This window comes from Mustela nivalis, assembly GCF_964662115.1.
Source record: "Mustela nivalis genome assembly, chromosome: 1".
Lineage (NCBI taxonomy): Eukaryota > Metazoa > Chordata > Mammalia > Carnivora > Mustelidae > Mustela > Mustela nivalis.
In genome coordinates, this window is record NC_139020.1 from 125,884,341 (window position 1) to 125,904,132 (window position 19,792).

The 19,792-nt window shown below is 56.8% G+C and overlaps 1 protein-coding gene across 2 annotated transcripts; it reads left to right on the forward strand.

Moving 5' to 3' along the window:
* The first annotated feature begins 1,551 nt into the window (after positions 1 to 1,551).
* On the forward strand, positions 1,552 to 19,419 carry AMOTL2 (angiomotin like 2). Of its 2 annotated transcripts, none has more exons than XM_082716279.1 (10): positions 1,552 to 1,801; positions 4,328 to 5,117; positions 7,866 to 8,172; positions 9,181 to 9,325; positions 9,718 to 9,810; positions 13,733 to 14,028; positions 14,787 to 15,094; positions 15,812 to 16,029; positions 16,602 to 16,781; positions 17,578 to 19,419. In XM_082716279.1, exons 2-10 carry the CDS (start codon positions 4,384 to 4,386, stop codon positions 17,634 to 17,636), a joined length of 2,340 nt encoding a protein of 779 aa, XP_082572405.1. In that variant the 5' UTR covers positions 1,552 to 1,801; positions 4,328 to 4,383; the 3' UTR covers positions 17,637 to 19,419. The 2 variants fall into 2 exon arrangements, with proteins under 2 accessions (XP_082572405.1, XP_082572406.1); XM_082716280.1 differs by lacking the exon at positions 1,552 to 1,801 and adding an exon at positions 2,444 to 2,465.
* The last annotated feature ends 373 nt before the right edge of the window (positions 19,420 to 19,792 follow it).

A 19,792-nucleotide genomic window follows, 5' to 3' on the forward strand; every position in this document is an offset into this window, starting at 1 on the left:
ATCATTATTTGTAATGCAATTATTTGGCTAACAAGTAAATCACACACACATACACACATTGTCAGGGAGGGATTTATTAAAAATTAACAATGTCCCTGGCTAGTAAAGAGCTCTTTGAACTTAACAAAGTTTTCTTGTCCTGGGCCTCTCCAGCAGATCTGGGACTTGGTGAGGGAAAGAGGACCCTACTGGGGCGAGGTGGTGGCGGAGTGGGGGGAGGTAGGACTCAGCCTTTGATTCTCCCAGTGGGCAGGCCTGAATACCCCCCCCCCCATGCAGGTGGCGGGAGGCCCAGTGTGGTCAGGGCTCAGGAATGGCACCCTGAACTGTGGTCATAGAGGAGAAAGGCAGGTGGGGACAGGGGGTGAGGGCAGGTGGGGAGAGTGCATCTGAAAAGCTGTGTATCAACATGGATGGACCAGCTCAGGGGACTGGGGGGTAGTGAGGGTCAGAAGGGCAGAGGAAATCACTCCACCCAGATGAAGAATACCAGGAGCAACAGAGGTAGACATCAAGGAAGGCCCCTGACTGGTAGGTGTGTTGGGGAAAATGAAGAAGAGACTGGAATGGAGCCCCTTCCTCAGGCTCCCAGGGTCTGTCCTGTCCCTGTATAGGGAGCCTGGATCCTGGTGGAAACAGAAGGGTTTTGAGAATGAAAAATAGCAGCCAGTGGTTACCTGGCTTCATCGCTTCTGCTCTGTATCAAGCTAATTAACCTCCCTGAGCCTTGGCTTCCTCGTGTATAACACAGAAAGGATAACAGAATTCCCTGGGACGATGATTTAGGAGGGCTGACCCGGATGACGAGGCGAAAAGCGGGTGGTGGCACACCATGCGCCCTGCGTAAATTTCGGGGTGCCCATTAGTCCTTTTTCCGGAAGAGTTGGACAGAGCGCCTGGCGGCGGGTGATTCAGTGGGTTACGTGGATCAAATTAACCGGAAGATTTTCAACCCAGATTCACACTTCCTGTGGAGACAGGCCCCAAAAGAGCTGGTGAAGGTGTTTGTAAACAATAACAGGGCAATTCAAAGGTTGCCGCTGGCAGTGAAAACAGTGGGGGTTAGGGAAGAGACTAGAGCTAGAAGCGGCTTCTCTTTTCACCAGGGACGGGGGCTTAGGGTCCAAGCCAGGCAGGTGTGGACATCATTGCAGTCACATTGCGCGCACGCGCGCGCGCGCACACACACACACACACACTCCCCGAACCCCTCCGCCGCAGCAAAACCCAGAACCCCTCAGGGATACGCGATTGTCCAGCTTTCGGGTGTCCCTGTCCGCGCACAGGAATGAAAGAGTGGGTGGAAAGGCGGGGACGGGTTTGCGGGACGGTAATGGCCGAGGAGATGAATTCGTCCGCAGCAGCCCCGGAGGCAAAGCGTGGCGGTGGGGTGTGGAGGCGGGAGAGGTGTAGGGCGTCCTAGAGGGCTCTGGGCGGCCCGGGAAAGGAGCTCCGGGCTCAGTCCGCAGCGCCGCCTCCCGAGAGGAAGGCGGGGGCCGGGAGGAGGGAGCGGGAGGAGGCGGAGGGCGGAGGAGGGCGGTGCGCTGAGAGGTTATTTGTGGTTCGCTTTGATCCCGAGGGGGAACCTGAAACTCTCACATTCCTGGCATAGCAGCCGCCTCCGGCGCGGGCCGACTCTGGGGCTGCGCGCTGGGGCCCGAGCGGCCAGAGCGTCCGCGCCACCGCCGAGTGCACACCTCCGCTGCCGAGCCGAGCCGAGCCGAGCCGGGCCGGACCGGGCCGGGCCGGGCCGGGCCGGGTCGTCGGGTCTGACTACGCCGAGCACCTGCGGGCCACAGCGGTAAGGAAGGCGCCTCCGGGGTGCGGGGAGCGCGCGGGCCCGGGGAGACGCGCGTCCAGCCGGAGCCAGAGACCCCGTGCAGCCCGCCCTTTTCCGGGAGCGGGAGCCGGACGCACCGAGCGTCCCCTGGGTGAAGTGCGCCCTTTCGAGGAAGCCGCGGAGGCGGCCCTGAGCCGTTCCTCGCTGCCGGCCCCTCGCAGCGTGCCTGGGTCTGGGGCTGTCGCTGGCGCGCGGGTCCCTTGGGGAGGGGGCAGAGGGGCAGCCTTTGGCGAGAGCGGAGTCCCCTGTAGTGGGTCGTGGGCCTGGGAGAGGGGCGCGGAACAGGGCAGGAGGCGCCGCTCGGAGTTCAAGTTGCAGGGCCCTGGGGTTGAACTGGTTAGGTGGGGATTACAGGTGTCTTTGCCCCCAACTAGTCCAAGAATTCCTCTTTGTCTTCCTTGGAAAATCCTCTCTGGAGCCACGGAATGGCTCTCACTTAGAAAGAATGCAGCCGGCCGTCCAGCCCGGTGACGTCAGCGTTGGAGCATTTGGAAAACAAAGAGGGCTCGGGAGGCAGGGAGGGAGGCGGACCCGCAAAGCTTAAAGAACTCAGTGGGCTACCCTCGCCTGCTCGCTCTAAGCGCCCTGGCAGCCTCCGGGTGTTCGTGGTCGGCTTGGAGTCCGGGTAGGGCTGGATCCTGGCTGGGTTGCAGTCCGACTTTGAGAGTTTGCTTGGGTTCCTTAAGCTAGCGAGAGCCGGAGTTGTGTGCTTACTTAGGAACGGGGGTGGGGTGTTCAGGGAGTTGCGTGCGCTGGTGCACCAAAGGTGCATGGCTGGGGTCGTGGTCCCAGATTTAACAACGGCTCAGCTGAAAGAATGTGCATCCGAATCCGAGGGGCCTGACAGGGACAGACTCGGCTGAGAGGTCCGGTAGGTGTTCCCCGCTCCCAGGCACATTTCTGCGGGGAGGAGACTAGGAATGTGTCCAGGAAACTCTGCATTCGGTACACCCCACCCCCTTCTTCGTTCTCAGCGAGAGTCAGCCCAAACTGATTTTTTTTTTTTTTTTTTTTTTTTTTAAAGAAAATGCCTCGTGGATGAAACTCTAAGGTGAATTGATTCTGGTTTGTTTTGCCTCTGGCAACTCTGGAGTCTTGGATCTCCACACCTACTGTGTGTAGGGAGAGGGGGGCAGCGTGATTGGGTGCCGGAAAGGATGGGGACGAAGATGCCAGACTCCACTCCCTCTCCTCCTTTCTGGGCTGCTGGGAGGAAGGAGTGCCAGCCTCCCAAATCCAAAATGCAGTGGGGCCCTGGGGCTACTTTTGAGGCAGGGGAGGGACCATGTTTTTCCCACTCCCCTCCCCCCATAAGTAAGGACCTATGGAGATGTGGGTTTTGTTTGGTTTTCCCCAAATCTCCTTTGGAGGTTTGTGTTGGAGGAGGCTGTGGGAAGGAAGCCCAGTGAGGCAGGCAGTTTTCCAGGACCTGAGCCACTGAGAGCCCAAGCTCAGAAGAGAATCCCTTCCTCGGGACACATGCCCTGCGCTGCAGGCGCCCAGCCCCAGCAACCAGGAGCCTCTCCCTTGCTCCCTTACTCCTCCATTTGGCTCAGATGGTTGTTAGTGATGTCAAGATGCCCAGCGCCCACCCCCACAATGTAGCAGAGGACCATCCAGGTCTTTTTCTAAGTAGCAGGTGTGTGTGTGTTTTACATCGGTCGGACGGTCAAAAATCAAAGACACGGTGCCATCCTTTGTCTTTCCAGGTGCTCCCAGGCACTTGTCCGCACACAGACTGTGTGACTGGCCCATAAACCTTGATGCCTCATTTCACAAAACCATGGTCCTGTGGTAGCTAGCCTGTCTTCTCTCATCCCTTATTCACCAAACCAGATGACTTTTCTCCCTTCTTCCCATTCACCTTGCAGAGTGACTGCCAAGGTCATGCCATGATAGGGAGGGCACAGTGTGGGAAAGGGGGTAAAGGGTGATGAGTTAACTGTGCCAAGGCTAGGGCTCAGGAGTGCTGCATTCTAGAGGGACGTAGGGGCTGTTTGCCCAGGGCTTCTGCTAGGCTGGACTGATTATTCACCATGTGCCAAGAAGCTGGGACCCTGTCTAACCCTGAATGTGTTTAGTGGTTATAGCTGAGCTACCCCTACGCTGAGGTCTCTCATCAGCCTTTTCATTGGGAAGCTGACTGCAGGAGGCTGTGGTTCCTGGGTGATTGATTACCTTCAAAGTTACTGGGGTCTTTCTTTGGGCCAGTAAGTCTCTGCGAATAGGACTGTAATGGCAGTCCTCTGCCAAGGATTTACAGTGCACCAGGAGCTCAGCAGCCCTTGGCTTATTTAATTTTCAACTCCATGAGGCAAGCATTACTCTTAAATTTTTCCAGTGGAGAAACTGAGTCTCACAGGTTAGGTCACTTGCCTTCATCATTAGGTGGCAGCATTGGCAGCTGAGCCCAGGCTTGAGTGACCCTCCACAGCCTTGTTCTTTCCTGTGTGCTGCCCCTCATTGCTCTTCTTTCTCTCCTCCCAGGTGCCCTGGGGCGAGGTGCCACGAGCCGCCAGTGAGTGTGTGGCAGCCAAGGAAGCATGAGGACGCTGGAAGACTCCTCCGGGACAGTACTGCACCGTCTCATCCAGGAGCAGCTGCGCTATGGCAACCTGACAGAGACACGCACGCTGCTGGCCATCCAACAGCAGGCCCTGCGGGGTGGGGCCGGAGCCGGGGGCACAGGTAGCCCCCAAGCCTCTGCCGAGGTCTTGGCACCTGAGGACGCTCAGGTGCTGCAGCAAGCCACCAGGCAGGAGCCCCAGGGCCAGGAGCACCAGGGCGGTGAGACCCACCTGGCAGAGAACACCCTCTACCGGCTGTGCCCGCAGCCCAGCAAGGGTGAGGAGCTGCCCACCTATGAAGAGGCCAAAGCCCACTCCCAGTACTATGCGGCCCAGCAGGCGGGTCCCCGGCCGCATGTGGGGGACCGGGATCCCCGAGGGGCCTCAGGAGCCCATCGGAGTCAGGACGAGGCCCTGCGGGAGCTGCGTCACGGGCATGTGCGCTCCCTGAGTGAGCGGCTCCTTCAGCTGTCCCTGGAGAGGAACGGTGCCCGGGCCCCCAGCCACATGAGCTCCTCCCACAGCTTCCCGCAGCTGGCCCGCAGTCAGCAGGGCCCTGCGTCCAGGCCCCTCCCAGCCGAGGGCCCAGAGCCCCGTGGACCTCCACCTCAGTACCCCCACGTTATGCTAGCTCATGAGACTGCCAGTGCTGTCACCGACCCACGGTACCGCACCCGCGGAAGCCCACACTTCCAGCATGCTGAAGTCAGGTAACTGCTCATCCTGATCTTTCAAGCTCTTGACTTTCTTCCAGATGATACCTGTGCCAGGGCTGACAAGCCCCAGAGGAAGGCCACCAGTACACCCCTCTCCTTCCCAAGGAGGGGCTGATTCCTGGAAGAGAGAGTAGGACGTAGCCCAGATCACAGGAGAACTTAGTGGTGTCTTTTGCTTTAATTTGGAGATGGATACCGTTGTGTGATTAGCTATCAAGTAACTAGGGTTTCCAGGGGGTACCAGTTACAGCAGCAGGGTAAAGGTTAGGTTTTTGAAAGAACTTGCTCAAGACAAGGGCTGGGAATCATTGCCAAACTGTTTCCAAGCTAAGTGGGAAAAAGGTGAGACCTCCTTCCCCGCAGATGTTTTAAGACCAAGTGGACAGTCTGCTTTCTGTGATTAGTGGGAGGCACTCCTTACTGGAGGCAGGAAGGGCCAGATGGCCTCCTTAGAGACCTCCCCCTATCCCCTATCCTACACCCAGGCAGGAGCTGACCGCTTGCTACTCTGCATTTCCTTTCCTGTTTCCCTATGTGCCCCAGGTGGCTGGAGCCCCTTGGGGCAGAGGACTTGAGGTCCAGACGAGCCCCTTTCTGGGGCACTGGGAAAAGGCTGCTGGGGAATGCAGTTTGATTCTGAGTGTGAAGGGAAGCCGTTAGAGGATGCAATTTGGCTTCCTTCTTTCAAAAGTTCCCTGGGGCTGCAGGTAGAGAGAATGGATTTGGAGGGGCAAGAATGGAAGCAAGAGACCAGGAGGAGGCAGAAAGCCCAGACAGTTTGCAGAAATAATGGTTCCTAGGAATGCGGCTCTGCCCCAGGCTTCTCCGTTGGCCCAGCACCTTCTGAGAAGCGGACACACACTTCTCCATTCACACACTGCATCTCCCCGCGTGCTGGTCTAGGAAACCCCACCAGAGGGCCAGAGCATTCGCAGCCTCCTTTCTTCTGGAAGGCTCAAGGATGAATTCTGGTTCTCATCATGCTTGCTGAATCTTCATTTAGTCACCCACTTTCCCACCATTTGGCCTTTTCCTGGGATAGATGTCTTTCCTTGCTCTCGAGAAACGAGTGACGCCATGGTGTTGGTATGGAGGAGCAGAGGATGGAGCCTTGTGGGTTTTCTCCAACCTCCACCTCTCGTGCCCAGCCCCCCCCCCCCCCCCAACCTCCTGCCGCCTTAGCTCCTTTCTCAGAGCTTGGTCAGGGAGAGTTTCGGAAGCTGAGTCGTGGGTTTCTTCTTCTGGAGCAGCCTTACTGAATCCTGTCAGGAAAAGATAATATCGTGGAAAGGAAGTAGACCACAGGAGAACAAAAAAGGGAGGGGGGAGCAGAATAGGGGAAGGGAGAGCAAGTGTGAAGGGAAAGGAGAATCTATTCTTTCTCAGAGCTAAGTCATCCACAAAGAATGCCAGTTGTGTCTGCCTGGCCTACTGCAGGGGGGAGAAAGTTCGTGAAGCAACCCCAAGAACGCCACATTTAGCAGTGCAAGGAGAGTTTGCACATTCCTGTGGGGACCCTCTGTTCAGCTCTTGCTGGAAGCTCTACCTTAGGCAGGGAGAGAAATAAATCTGTCCAGCCTCTCCTTTCAGCTGATCACATAAGGACTGTTCATTGGGAACTTGGGGCAGGGACTTTTCTTCTAGCCTACGATCCTCAGGGGAGCAGGGGAGGGGAGGTAATGGCGGGGGAGGACATGAGCACTGAGGTGTGATGGATCCACGAGTGGCATCCAACTCTCATGGAGCGTCTGGGACTTGGAAAATTCCTGGTGTGATGGAGGCAGCCTGTTCTTTTACACTTGAAGTCCCAAGGCCCCAGAAAGGCCCTGTGACCAGGCTTCACCTCATGCCTCTTGCTCTTTGCTCCTTCCCTTAATGGGGCCCTGAGAGCGACATTACAGCATTGTTAGAGGCCAGTGGAACATCGTCTTTAAACTCGGGCTATCACGGTGGTAGCCCCTATGCCTAAGAAAAACCAGGGTGTGGGTCACATTTACTCTTTTTAAACAGACAAGACGCTGCAGTTACCTCTGGGAGAGATAGAGGCTGGGCCGCCATGGTGGGAGCACGTGCTGTAGGCCCAGGATCCTGCCAGGCTTTGTGTAGGCCTGGCCAGCCCCTTGAGGCTGGGAATGCTAACCCTTGTGAGGAGCAGAGGCACGCCAGCACCCCAGAGACTTGAATGCCGATTTTGTAGACTACTTCCCCAGACATCCATCTTACCACTCTGCCCTTAGCCACAGTATTCAAAAAAATGTTTCTGCGATGGGTGACGGGACCCGAAATAGGAGGGAGAAAAACGTGGTTGTGCAGGTGCTGGTGCTGGTGTGAGAGGCTTAGAACAGACAGACATAGGGGTAGCTGCTGGGGTCCAGCCATCAAGCAGCCCAGGGGCCTGGGAGGCTGTGTGCTCAATCACCATCAGTGTGGCCTCCAGACCCAAAAGAACCTTCTGTGAATTAGAAAGGTCAAGTGCTCAGTGCTTAAGATGCCTTATTTATCTGCTGGTGGCTCATAAGGTCCCAGCCAACTGTGATGCTGGGTGTGACACAAGAATCCTGATGTTAAAACCCCTTGAGGGTCTAGTGTAGACCCCATGGGGAAAAGGCCTTCCCCGCTGGTCAATGCCTGATGTGGGGAGCCTCTCCCGTATACCAGGAGGGCTGGGCCTACTCAGGGCCACTCAGGTGGGAGCCACAGGGGTCTGTGCCGTCTCTGAACACCGTCTTTTCTGCTCCCCAGGATCCTGCAGGCCCAGGTGCCCCCCGTGTTCCTCCAGCAGCAACAACAGTACCAGTACTTACAGCAGCCCCAGGAGCCCCCCCTGCCCCCACACCCAGCTGCTCTCAGCCATGGCCCCCTAGGCTCCCTCGGTCCACCCGAGATGGAGGGGCCAGCAAGCACCCAGGCCCCCTCTGCCACCTCGGGCAGCGCCCACCTGGCCCAGCTGGAGACCTTGCTGAGGGACAATGCCAGGCTGCAGAGGGACAATGAGAGGCTGCAGAGGGAGCTGGAGAGCTCAGCAGAGAAGGCTGGCCGCATTGAGAAGGTAGGCCCCGCTGGGACCTCAGAAGAGAGGGACATGGTCAGGGGTGGGGGAGCTGCTGCCCACCCCTTCGTCCTTCCCATGCCCTCCCTCGCTGACTCTAGACAGCTGGGGAGCAACCTCGAGGCCAGCAGAGCAGCCCTGGAGTGTGAGCAGTTGCTGCCCAGCAGTGATAAAAAGAGCCCATTCACCAGCTCCCTGCACGCCCTTCCCCTGCACACACCCCCTCCTGCGGACACCTCCCACAGAGAGCCCTTTGTGTCCCCCACACAACAGCAGGTCTGTTCTAGGCCAGCCCTGGCCCCAGAGAAAGCCCCTCCTCTTGGAAAAAACGAGCTACTTATTGGAATCCCAGCCGAGCTTGGAGCAGAGCTTGGAGCACGTGCGGAACCTGCCAGCAGCCAAGTGGGAGGGGCCGCTGGGGCCAGGCTGGCCCTCTGTAGCAGAGGGTGATGGCCACAGGAATAAATACTCCGGCCACAGGCAACTGAGGCTGGCAGCTCGCGCCCCCTTCCTTCGTGAAGGTTTACTTGCTGTGCATTCAGCTTTGACAGGTGGCCTCTGGCCTCCTATGGTGTCCCAGCTTGCTCAAAACTCCCAGAACACGGCTGGAGTCTTTTTTCTGTGCCCAGTCCTATCCCACGGGGCTCAGACTCTCAGTAGAAACTAACCAAAAGTAAAATACTTCCTTCTGGACCATTGGGCGCAGGGAAGCTATGTTGGGTCAGTCCAGGGCAGCCACTTCCAGAGAACCTGGCCCTGGGTTCACTCAGCATTGGCACAATTGCGGGGACCCTTGCATGCTGGTTCTAGTATCTGATTTGGGCTTCTGAACATCCCACTATAGCCCCCTGGATTTTTTTTTTTTTTTTGCCGTCACCTTATACCTTCTTCTCACTCACCCTTTATGATGGCGTAGCAGAGCAGCCTGGGCCTGTGGAGGGGACCCTGAGGGCACACATTGTCTGGGATCTGTCCCCTTTCTTCAGCTCTCCTTTCTGCCTCTTGCAGCTGGAAGGTGAAATCCAGCGGCTCTCCGAGGCCCACGAGAGCCTGACGAGAGCCTCTTCTAAGCGGGAGGCCCTGGAGAAGACCATGCGGAACAAAATGGACAGTGAAATGAGGAGGCTGCAGGACTTCAACAGGGATCTTAGAGGTGAGAGAGAGCACCCAGGGTGAGGGGCTGGCAATCATCTGTGGAGGCCCTGATTGCTCTGGTCTAGGGAGGAATGGAGAATCTCTGCATTTGCAAAAATAAGTGTAAACTGGCTCACAGGGGGCCAGCTTGAAACTCCTGGAAGCCACCTTGACAGGGGGATGCTTGTGTCTGTTCTGCACCTTGGAACCTCTCGCGGAACCCTCACTGATGTGCCCAGTGTCTCCCTCCTCACTTGGCTCGTGGCACACCCAGTGGTTCCCTATCAGTCTGTCCCTGGTTTGGAGGGTGCAGCCCCACACCCAGGACCCCAGGGGACACCCGGGCAGGCAGCTTCACCTGATACTCCCAGCATCTTTCCTCAAAACATTTTTTTCCTTCATTTGAAACAGAGAGATTGGAATCTGCAAATCGTCGTCTAGCAACCAAGACCCAGGAGGCCCAGGCAGGAAGTCAGGACATGGTGGCCAAGCTACTTGCTCAGAGTGAGTGGGGTTCCCGCTTAGAGGCCCGCACAGATAAGTGGGTGGGGAGACTGTGGACACAAAGGACTGGCCCTCCCGCCTGGCAAAGCAGTGCTTCGAACACAGGATTCCAGAATGCCTACTATGTACCCGGCACTGCGGTGTCTCAGCTGGGAGTGGTGGCTTCCAAAGATACGATGATGTTCTGTATTTATTGGAGAGATGAGTGGTTAGCAGAGGGACACTGGGGCGCAGTGATTTGCTGAACTGTGCTGCTGTGTCGGTATAGTATCCTTCAGAACTAGAGATGCAGTGGGCATTGGGGGAGGCCAGATAACCCTGGAGGCAAGTGGGAACAGAGAGAAGGAATGTTGAGTTCCCCAGGGAGTTCCAGGCGCGGGAAGGTTAGGGGTGCCCAGCTGGAATGTGAGAAGCTGGGGAGGATGGTGCAACTGGGCCATAACAAGGGGGGCAGGTGAGGGTCCCTGCAGACAACCCACAGTGCGTTCCTGGAGCTTAACCAGGCTGAGGAAAGGGTTTAGGAAGCTCCTCTAATAGAGGTGGTGGAAGGCTTCTGGAAGAGAATGGATGAATTCAGTATTGACTGGTCTATTCAGTCAGCCACTTGTTCATTAGCGGAACCATGCTAAGCCCCTCTCAGGAACTGGGCAGAGGGTGGGAGCAGGTACTGGAAGGCACAGGGGCGGGGGGGCGGTCAAGCGAGAGGGGCTGAGCTTGAGAAGGAAGCAGGGTTTTCTAACCACAGATGTAAGGTAACAAAGGTGCCCCTGGCCTCGGAGACTAGTGAGTGGGAAGTCCCCACTGGCCTGAGAGAGGCTTTGTGGGGATGGCAGGGGCAGAGACCTGCCCACAGGGGAAGAGGCAGTGGGATGGCTCGGGGAGGTATGTGGAGTGGGATTAAAGGAAGCTTGGCAGCAGGAAGAAGCACTACCAGTCAGAAGAGACAGAGGCAGTTAGTTCCTACTGTGCTGTAATGGTGTTCGGGCTTTTGCAGAGAAATGGAATGGGGGTGGCTGGTGTCCTGGTGAGAGTGGCTTTGAGAAAGCCTACTATATGTGAGGGGTCTGGACAGAATGGGGCATCCAGAAGTCAGGGACCAGCTTGAGGACTGAGCTCTGACTGGCAGCACCTCCTTCTGCTGCACGGGGGCTCAGAGCCCCAGACAGGGCTGCCCAGGACAGCAAGTGGGGGGACATGATCCTGAAGGGATTAGGGGTTGGGGTGGAGCAGGAGGTAGGCTAGGCCATCTGGAACAGAGCAAGGTGGCAATGACTTTGGGTGCCTGGGAGGGAGGTGATGGTGGGGAAGGACAGAAAGGGGACAGCCCTTGGGAGTTGGGGAGGGATGGGGGCCTCCTAGAGGAAGAGGGTAGGCTTTGGGGTCTCACACTGCCGCAGAAAGGAAGTCGCTAGACAGATTTCTGGGAGCCAGCAGAGGAGAGGCAAAGTGGGGGAGGCTGGCCTGGAGACGTTTCCGCTCCCTGGGGAGCAAGCGCCAGGCTGTTCTTGGCTCCTCGCTGGAGCCATTAATCTCGCAGCCGCGGGTGACCTGGATGCCTGGCATTCCTGAGCCGCTGGGCTGTTCCGCTCTGGGCCTGCCCCCCCCCCCCCCCGCTCCCTCCCCTGCCTAGAGCCACTGAGACAAAGGGACAAGGCCAGAGCTGGTGGGCCCCAGCCAGTGGCTTTCTCCAGGGCAGAAGGTGAACCCCCTTCTGCCTGCCCTTGGCCCCCTCCAATCTCCCAACTTGTCTGCCCCGCCCCAGCCTAGGAGCTCTCCTCCCCGACAGATAAGAGAAGCCTATGGTTCCATCCTGGTGGCTGGAGGTGGCCCCTACCAGGGCCTTAGAGGTTGTGCAAGGCAGCAGGAAGCTGTGGGGAAACAGAGACTGGGTCCCCCCATCCCTCCCCAAGGACTAAGGAAAGTGAAGCAGCTCTTCCTTGTTCCTTAATACACATGGAGAAAACATAAAACTCCCAGGGAAAATGTCTCTGGTTGACCTCACCTTTTTTCTGGGGTCAGTCAGCAGTAGTAGGAAAGGGTGATCACTGTCACCAATGTCACCTACTTTTGGTACAGACCCCCACCCCCACCCCACCCCACCCCTGCTTTGACTGCTCTGGCTCTGCCCTCTCTGGGGATCTGGCCTTGAGTTCTGAGGCCGAGCTCTCTTAGCTCTGTCCACCTGAGCATTTTCTTCTCACCTGAGCCTCAGGTTCTGGGGCTGGAATATGGGGCAGTCATGGTAAAAACTGGGAGGAGAGGCTGCTTCCTGTAAGCCCTGTGGGCTGTGGGCCCTTGGAGCACATACAGGAAGGGACCATCGCTTCTAGGCCCAAATCCGCAATGTACTCTATCTGCCGGCCTCTCCACCATGTTCCTTAGATGCTAAGTCAGCCCACTGTGGATGCCTCAGTTTCAGTATTACTGAGCTTCCTCATCTTCCTCCACACCAAGGAGTAAGGCCAGCCTGGACCCACCAGCCTTGAAAAATTCCACAATGAGCCAGAGCTGGCCTAGGTTGCCTGTGTCCTCCTCCTCCAGTCCTAAGGCCCTAAGTAAGTGAATCTTCCCTTGGCCTGCCCAGGTCCCAAGCCTTCACTCTTCTATTCCAAAACCTGTCTCCTGTGCTACGTACTTTGCTACATGTGGCCCAAAGACTAAAATTAAATAAAATGGGATAAAATTAAAAATTCAGTTCCTTCCTCCCACTAGCCATATTGTAAGTGCTCGCTCAGTAGCCACGAGAGCCTAGTGGCTACAGCACTGTTGGCACAGGGTGGAACAGTTTGATTACAGCAGAAAATCCCACGGTACTGTGATAGAGCACACTCTAGAGACAGTGCCTCGGTGTTCATCAGGCAGGCCCTACAGCCCACCGCCTTCTACTCTCCAGCAAGACAAGCAGCCGACACCCTCTTTGGGAGCAGGGGGAGCGGGCTGGACTGTCAGAGGGCAGGCGGGTGGGAGGTGAATTTAGACCTAGAGCATCAGCTGGAGGACTTCATGGTCTGGCTTGGGCCTTAGTTGGCCCCACAGTGTGAAGTGGGTCCCTGAGCAGAGTTCTCCCAGCAAGCAAAAAAAAAAAAAAAAAAAAAAATCCCTATTTAAAAGTTGGGCTAGCTAGTAGCTTAGACACAAATCTTCGGACCGTAGTCATTTTGATTGTGCCACAAAGTTTGCATTCATTATGAGCCCATCCGCCAACATCTCAGTGGTCTCCCAAACCAAGGAGGGAAATGTAGCCTTATTCTGGGGGTCTCTGGATCCACGGAATGAGTCCTGGAGCCCGCTTTGAGAGGCCTCTGGGCGTGGGGGCCTCCTGCCACAGCCAGAAGCAGCCTGGTCCTTGGGAGGCCAAGCCTACTTGGGTCCCCACTTTAGCAGCACCAGTCCTGTGTTTTTTCCCCCCATATGTTGCGGGTCACGTATCCTACTTTGAAGGCTTCAGGGGAATGAGATATGTAAGCACCCGGCTCATGGTGCGGCTGGCCGTTCCTCTCTTCCCTGTTCCTTCTCTCGTGTTAACGATGGTTCTGTCATAGTCCACATGCACCTTCTCTCATCTGTGGGTTCCTATCACAGTTCCTATCTGGCCAGTCTGTAGTGTCTTCCTGAGGCCCAAGGAACAGGGTGAATGTGTTTTGGAAACGGTGACACGAAGTGCAGGTGGACGGTGTTTGGGGCTGTGTACGTCCCAGCAGAGGCAGCGTAGACCAGTTATTACCGCAAACGCCCGTACCTGTCCTCCGGCCTAAAATGGCAATGGTAACAATAGCGTCTAACTCCCAGGGTTGAGGAGAGGCCAGGACGCAGAGGCATCCACGGAGCCATCCGTGCAGAGCCTGGCATATGGTGGGCACCCCGTGGGACCAGGTGGGATGGTTGCCATCCCTGACCCAGCACCCCTGCCTCCCCGCTGCAGGCTATGAGCAGCAGCAGGAGCAGGAGAAGCTGGAGCGGGAGACGGCCCTGCTGCGCGGTGCTATCGAGGACCAGCGGAGGCGCGCAGAGCTGCTGGAGCAGGCTCTGAGCAACGCGCAGGGCCGGGCGGCGCGCGCGGAGGAGGAGCTGCGCAAGAAGCAGGCCTACGTGGAGAAGGTGGAGCGGCTGCAGCAGGCCCTGGGGCAGCTGCAGGCGGCCTGTGAGAAGCGTGAGCTGCTGGAGCTGCGTCTGCGGACCCGCCTGGAGCAGGAGCTCAAAGCCCTACGTGCCCAGCAGGTGAGCTCCGAGACCCAAGGCAGCGAGACCCCAGGAGGTGGCGTAGGGAGGGCGGGGTCTGGGAAACTGCTGCTGAGATCCGGGTGGAGGTGCCCCTGGAGAGCAGGGTGCATCTGTGCACCAGCCTCGCCCCAGCTCCTCCCAGCCACCAGCCTTAGAAGAGGCTTTGCCTCTTGGCCGGGTGCTAGCTGTGGGCACTTAGAACGTGGGCCTTGGTCCTTGGCAGCAGCAGGGGTTGGCATCCTTGATCTCTGGAGAGATAGCCCAGCAGCCTCAGCGCGGAAGACTAGCCAGCTCTCACGCATCTCCCCGACTGGAGAGGGCAGGTGGTAACCCAGATCCTGAGTCTTCATCCTCGCTCTCGGCTGTGTTAATAATGCTAGTGTTTACAAGCCAGATGGAGTTCTGTCTCCACTCCCCCACTTGACCCTTCCCACGGGGCTAGAGTGACCACAGGCCCTGGACTGCCCAGGTGGGCCCTGGTCTGCACCAGTTGTCACGGTGTGATTATTGAGAGCTCCCCTTTCCCCATTTGGAGGATACTTTCTCGGGTCCCCTGTGCAGAGGCAGGCCTGATCTTTCCTACGCCCTCAGCCACGCGGGTGTGGGAAGGCAGAGCACCTGCTTCCTCTTTGGTAGCAGCAGGGCAGGGAGTGGGGGGGGGGGGCGGGGCAGGCTAAGGGAGGGTGCAGGGGTGAGGACCTGGGGCTGCCATATGTCAGCCTCCGCCCTTGAACACAGTACTCCCTTCTCCACAGAGACAGGCAGGCCCCCTCACTGGTGCCAGTGGCAGCGGTGGGTCCCCAGAGCTCAGTGCCCTGCGGCTGTCAGAACAACTGCGAGAGAAGGAGGAGCAAGTCCTGGCGCTGGAGGCGGATATGACCAAGTGGGAGCAGAAGTATCTGGAGGAGCGAGCCATGAGGCAGTTTGCCATGGATGCAGCCGCCACGGCTGCCGCACAGCGCGACACCACTCTCATCCGACACTCCCCCCAGCCTTCGCCCAGCAGCAGCTTCAACGAGGGCCTGCTCACCGGTGGCCACAGGCATCAGGAGATGGAAAGCAGGTTGGGCCAGGCCCCCTGAAGGGTCCGGGTGGCACTGTCCGGTCCCTGCCGTGCCCCTAGCCCCCGATAAACACCCCTCTCCCCACGAGGCTCAGCAGGCCCTCCTCCCTCTGGGCCGGTTCCCATGGGTCTGGCACACCAGGCATCTCGCCCGTGTTCTTTCCCAGAGATACCAGCCGACTCCTTGGTCTGCCCAGGGGACCGTGGCTGTGCAGGTTTTGGATGCTTATCCAACGCTCTGGCCTCTGTCTGCTTTTCCCACCCCCAGTCAGTCGGGAGAACAAGACTTTCCAGTGGAGACCACACCATGAGCCACCCCAGAAGGAAGGTGGGCTAGGGCCCTAGCTTCGGATAGCTAGTATTTTCTCTTCAGAAACAACGTCAGAGGCCCCACAGGATTTCTGTTTGACATATGTCTGACTCATAAGGCCAAGCAGGACAGCTAAGCTCATTAGATGGTCAGCAGCTCCGGGGCATTGCCCCACAGGGCAAGGGTCGTGCCCTTGCTGTCATCTGAAGAATCTAACCCACCCTTTGACCTGCCTTTGCTGGTATAAGAAAGGCCCAGTGCTGTGTGCCCTGGTAGTTTTCAGGGCTTCGGATTCCAGAACTGTGATGACCTTTCTGAAGTCTCCCTCCGGCTTTCATGAGGTGGGGAGGGTGGAGGCCGTTGGATCGGCAGGTCTGACCATGTGAGCGTGGTCTCTCTCCCCTTAGGTTGAAGGTGCTCCATGCCCAGATCCTGGAGAAGGATGCAGTGATCAAGGTCCTTCAGCAGCGCTCCAGGAAAGACCCGGGCAAGACCGTGCAGGGCTCCCTGAGGCCCGCCAAATCTGTGCCATCTGTCTTCGTGGCTGCCACAGCAGGGACCCAGAGCTGGCAAGGTCTGTCCTCTAGTGAGCGGCAAGTGGATGCCCCTGCCCGGCTCGCTACAGGTGAGAGGAGGCTGATGGAAGGCATAGGTAGAGGGCTAGGTTGCTGTCAGGCCTTTGCTCCCAGAACCGAGGCTCAGACAGGGCTTCCCGATCCTTGAACCCAAGGGAGCCAGCTTCCATACTGGCTCCGGTGACCTGGCAGTCCACAGCTGTCCTGCTGGTGTGAGGGGGCATGCGCTAGCCTCCACCCCTGTAAATTCCAGCACGTTGGACCCCAGCCACCCGCCATCTAAGCAGAAATAGAGTTTCCTGTGCAGAGGGACCTTGCAGGCAAGGTCCTCTGCTCCTCTCTCAGCGGATGCCACAGAAATTCAAGAGTCCCCACTGGTTCTCAGATTTAACCCGCTAAGAATGCTTCTGCCACTGAAGAGCTTTGGAAACCAATCCAGCCTGATAGTTACTCCTATTGGGAAACAGGAGTACTGACCGAATCTTAATGAAATTCTTGAAAATCAAGAGCAACCCATACCACCACAGGCCCCTAGTGGGTACAGTTAACTTGAGGTGTCTGTCCTTCATGGGGCTACCACTAGTTCCATGAGGCAATAACTGTCAGCCTCCTGCCTTTCCAGCGGACCGGGCCCCCGAGGAGGAGCCGGTGGCCGCGGCTCCCCTCCCTGCTCACGCCAAACACGGGAGCAGAGACGGGAGCACCCAGACCGACGGTCCCCCAGACAGTGCCGCCGCTTGCCTGGGACTGGATCCCGACAGCCTCCTGGGGTACAATGGGGGCCAGAGGACAGCCTCACTGGGTAAGTCCCCCTTCCCGGGACCTCTGTGCCACACAGAGCTGTGGACGCGCTGGGGCGTGAGCTGGAGCATGGGGCCCTTCATTCCCAGACCCCTTGGCTCCCTGCATGCCACGGGGAGATGCACACGGTGCTGGACGGGCTGGCTGTGTGGGCCCCTCCATGTGGACGTGAGGGCTGGTCGGACGCACGGGTGGAAGGAACTGAAAAGCCCGAGCACAGACAGATCCCGAGTTCAGAAAGAAAGCGGCTGTGCGGGAGGCCCTCTGCCTGCTCGCGCGTAGCCTTCCTTACATATTTCGTTGCCAATCTAAGCATCTAAGATGATGCAGCTTGGCAAGTGACCCGATGGCAATCTCAGGTTAGAAGAGTTAGTTTAAAAAGAGTCCAAGACTGAGATATCTGAGAAGATGCCTTTTAAATGTTTTCTTCCCTTTCACATTAGCCCTCGGGTGTGGGCCTGCGCCTCACTGTCCCAGAAAACCACAGGCGCGGAAAGAATGCTGCAGCCTCCCTCCTTCCCTCAGGGCTCCCCCTCCCTCCGAGCCTCCAACCAATTTAAAGTTATAAATAAATGTGTCCTCCACGTCGGACGCTGACGGTCTGGGTGGAGAGGTGGGGGGCGCAAAGCCTTGTGCTCGGTTGGTCAAGTGGGGTGGGGTGGGGGTACCCGGGTACCTGGGCAGCTGAGGAAGGCAACTTTAGTGAAGGGAGATCCTATCTTGAAAAAGTGCCAGGATTTAAAAGGGCCATCTTGTGATGCTCACTGACGTTTGCCTGTGCTCTTGTCTCTCTCCAGACTCTGTTGCTATATCCAGAGTCCAGGACTTGTCAGACATGGTGGAGATACTGATCTGAAGGAGGTAGTACTTGGGGATTCCGAACCATCCCCCGTTTCGTCTGCCCTCTGCCGCTCTCAGCCATTCCAGCAGCCCCTCCCAACTGCTGCTGCCCGGCTTTCCCCAAACCAGGCACTCGTTCCCATTGACTGGCTGGTGCCCTGGGGCTTAAGAAGGATGCTACAGGGGTGAGGGGAGCCGTGAGAACCCCTGTGTGCAGAAGACCCTGCTTCTCAGCTCCACATCCCTCCTCCTGAGCCCATGCAGAATGAGGATTCCCAGGCTTACCGTTGGGGTAGAAACTGGAAACCCAGAAGGGAGCTGAGCCCTCTCTGGACCCCCAGTTGGCACTCAGGCAGGAAGGGTGGGGATATATTGGTTTGGGAGACTGATTTCCCAAGATGGCTGCCCATGGACCCCAGGTGGGCTGGTTCAGTGCAGAGTCTGCCGTGCTGTTCCACTGTGGCCTCCTCATCTGTTCTCAGCTCCTCACTGCCTCCCTGAGATCACGGAGACTTGCATGTTCGGGGCACTGTGGAGAGTGTTAGTCCGAAGAATCCACAGCCTTGTCCCCTCAGCTGGAGTGGGCAGGGGCCATCTGAGTGGACTGGGATAAGCTGTGCAGTTTGTACATACTCCCCTTTCCTGTGAAACAGAAGATTGAAGCATGCCGCTTCGAATCTGTGTCCTCTCTGTTCGCCTGTCCCTACCGCCACGGTTCCTGTAACTGCTGACTAGCCTCTCAGCTCTCTCCCTTTCTCAAGTTCTTGGCCCGTGGATTTTGATACTGTTTGATCCACGTGACATTGGCTGTCTTCCTCCACCTTGAGCCTTGTTTAAATGCCCACGGGACCCCCATTACCAGCCTCTTGACATGGCTCCACAGCTCCTGTCCCTGGGACATTCTGTCGGTTTGGTTATAAACCCTGAGCCAGATGAAATGAGCCGCCAAACACAGACATCTGGGGGGCATCCCAGCACCAATTCTCTTGAAGGAAACTGGAGAAGTTGCTTTGTTCTCATCAGAGTCTTTGTTCCCACCTGGAGGGATTGGGAGAGGGAGCTATGCTGGTGAAAAACTGGTCAGTGAGCTACAAGATGTGACTCAACTCGTCCTCTGAATGGAGCCCCCAGCACAAAATGGCGCCCGTGAGGCTGGTTCCTCAAGCTACCGGTGAGCAGCGTCCTGAAGCAGGGCCAGTGCTTCGGAATCAGAGCAAAGCATCCACGTGACAGCCTGCCAGCCGCAGTGACTTTGACTTCAGGTCTTAGAGTCCCCCAGCTCAGCCCGAGGACCGATTGGTGGGTTTTAGTAGTTTGTCTTGACTGTTTTTAGTTCTCCTTGAATCTTTGTTTTCTCCTTTACTGTTTTTAGGTTCGGTATGTGTTTTTATTCCCATAATTTCTCAAGTATCCTTTTTAAACATTTGCATTTGCTGGACAATTGCATATTTTTTTTTAAACCCTCTACCCTTCTTTAAAGCTGAAAAATACATTTGGTTCATGTGCATTGTTTACAAAGCAACAAGAAAAAGAAGAGGGAAAAAATGGCAAAAAAATATTGTGAAAGAAAAAAAAAACAACTTAATATATTTTGGATTAATATTTGGTATTTCTTTTAAAGTATTTTTTGTGCTGTGAACGTTTTCTGCCAAAGACCATGACGTGTGTCTGTATGTTTAAGTTATCGTAAATATTTAAAATGTAAACATGGCTGTTTTGTTATGCCACCCTGTACCAGGACTGCTGCTGCATTCCACTGGGTATAACAGTATTTTAATAAAAAAAAAAAAAAATTAAAAGTGGTGTCTTTGCCCAAGTGAGAGACTACGTGGGGACAGAAGGAGGGAAAGGAAAGGGTTGGGGAGTTGGTGAGTCACCCGTGTCACAGTCCCTAAGCACTCTTGGCTCTGAACCGTACCCTCCCTCCCTCACCCCGTGCTCCTTACACACTGGCCAGACCATACCCATGAGTGGCAGCTCAGGGTCACTGCTGTTTCTTGAACATAATGTTTTTCTCAGTCTGGGAGGGGCTGGCAAGTGGGCAGCCTCCCCATGGGTAGCTCTGTCCCCAGCCGGTTTTGTTTGGCCACATGGTGTGGTGACTCCATGGTAGGATTGGAGTCCCAAAGCGGCTTTATCCTTCCCCCAGTTCCACCCAGCACAGGGAGTCCC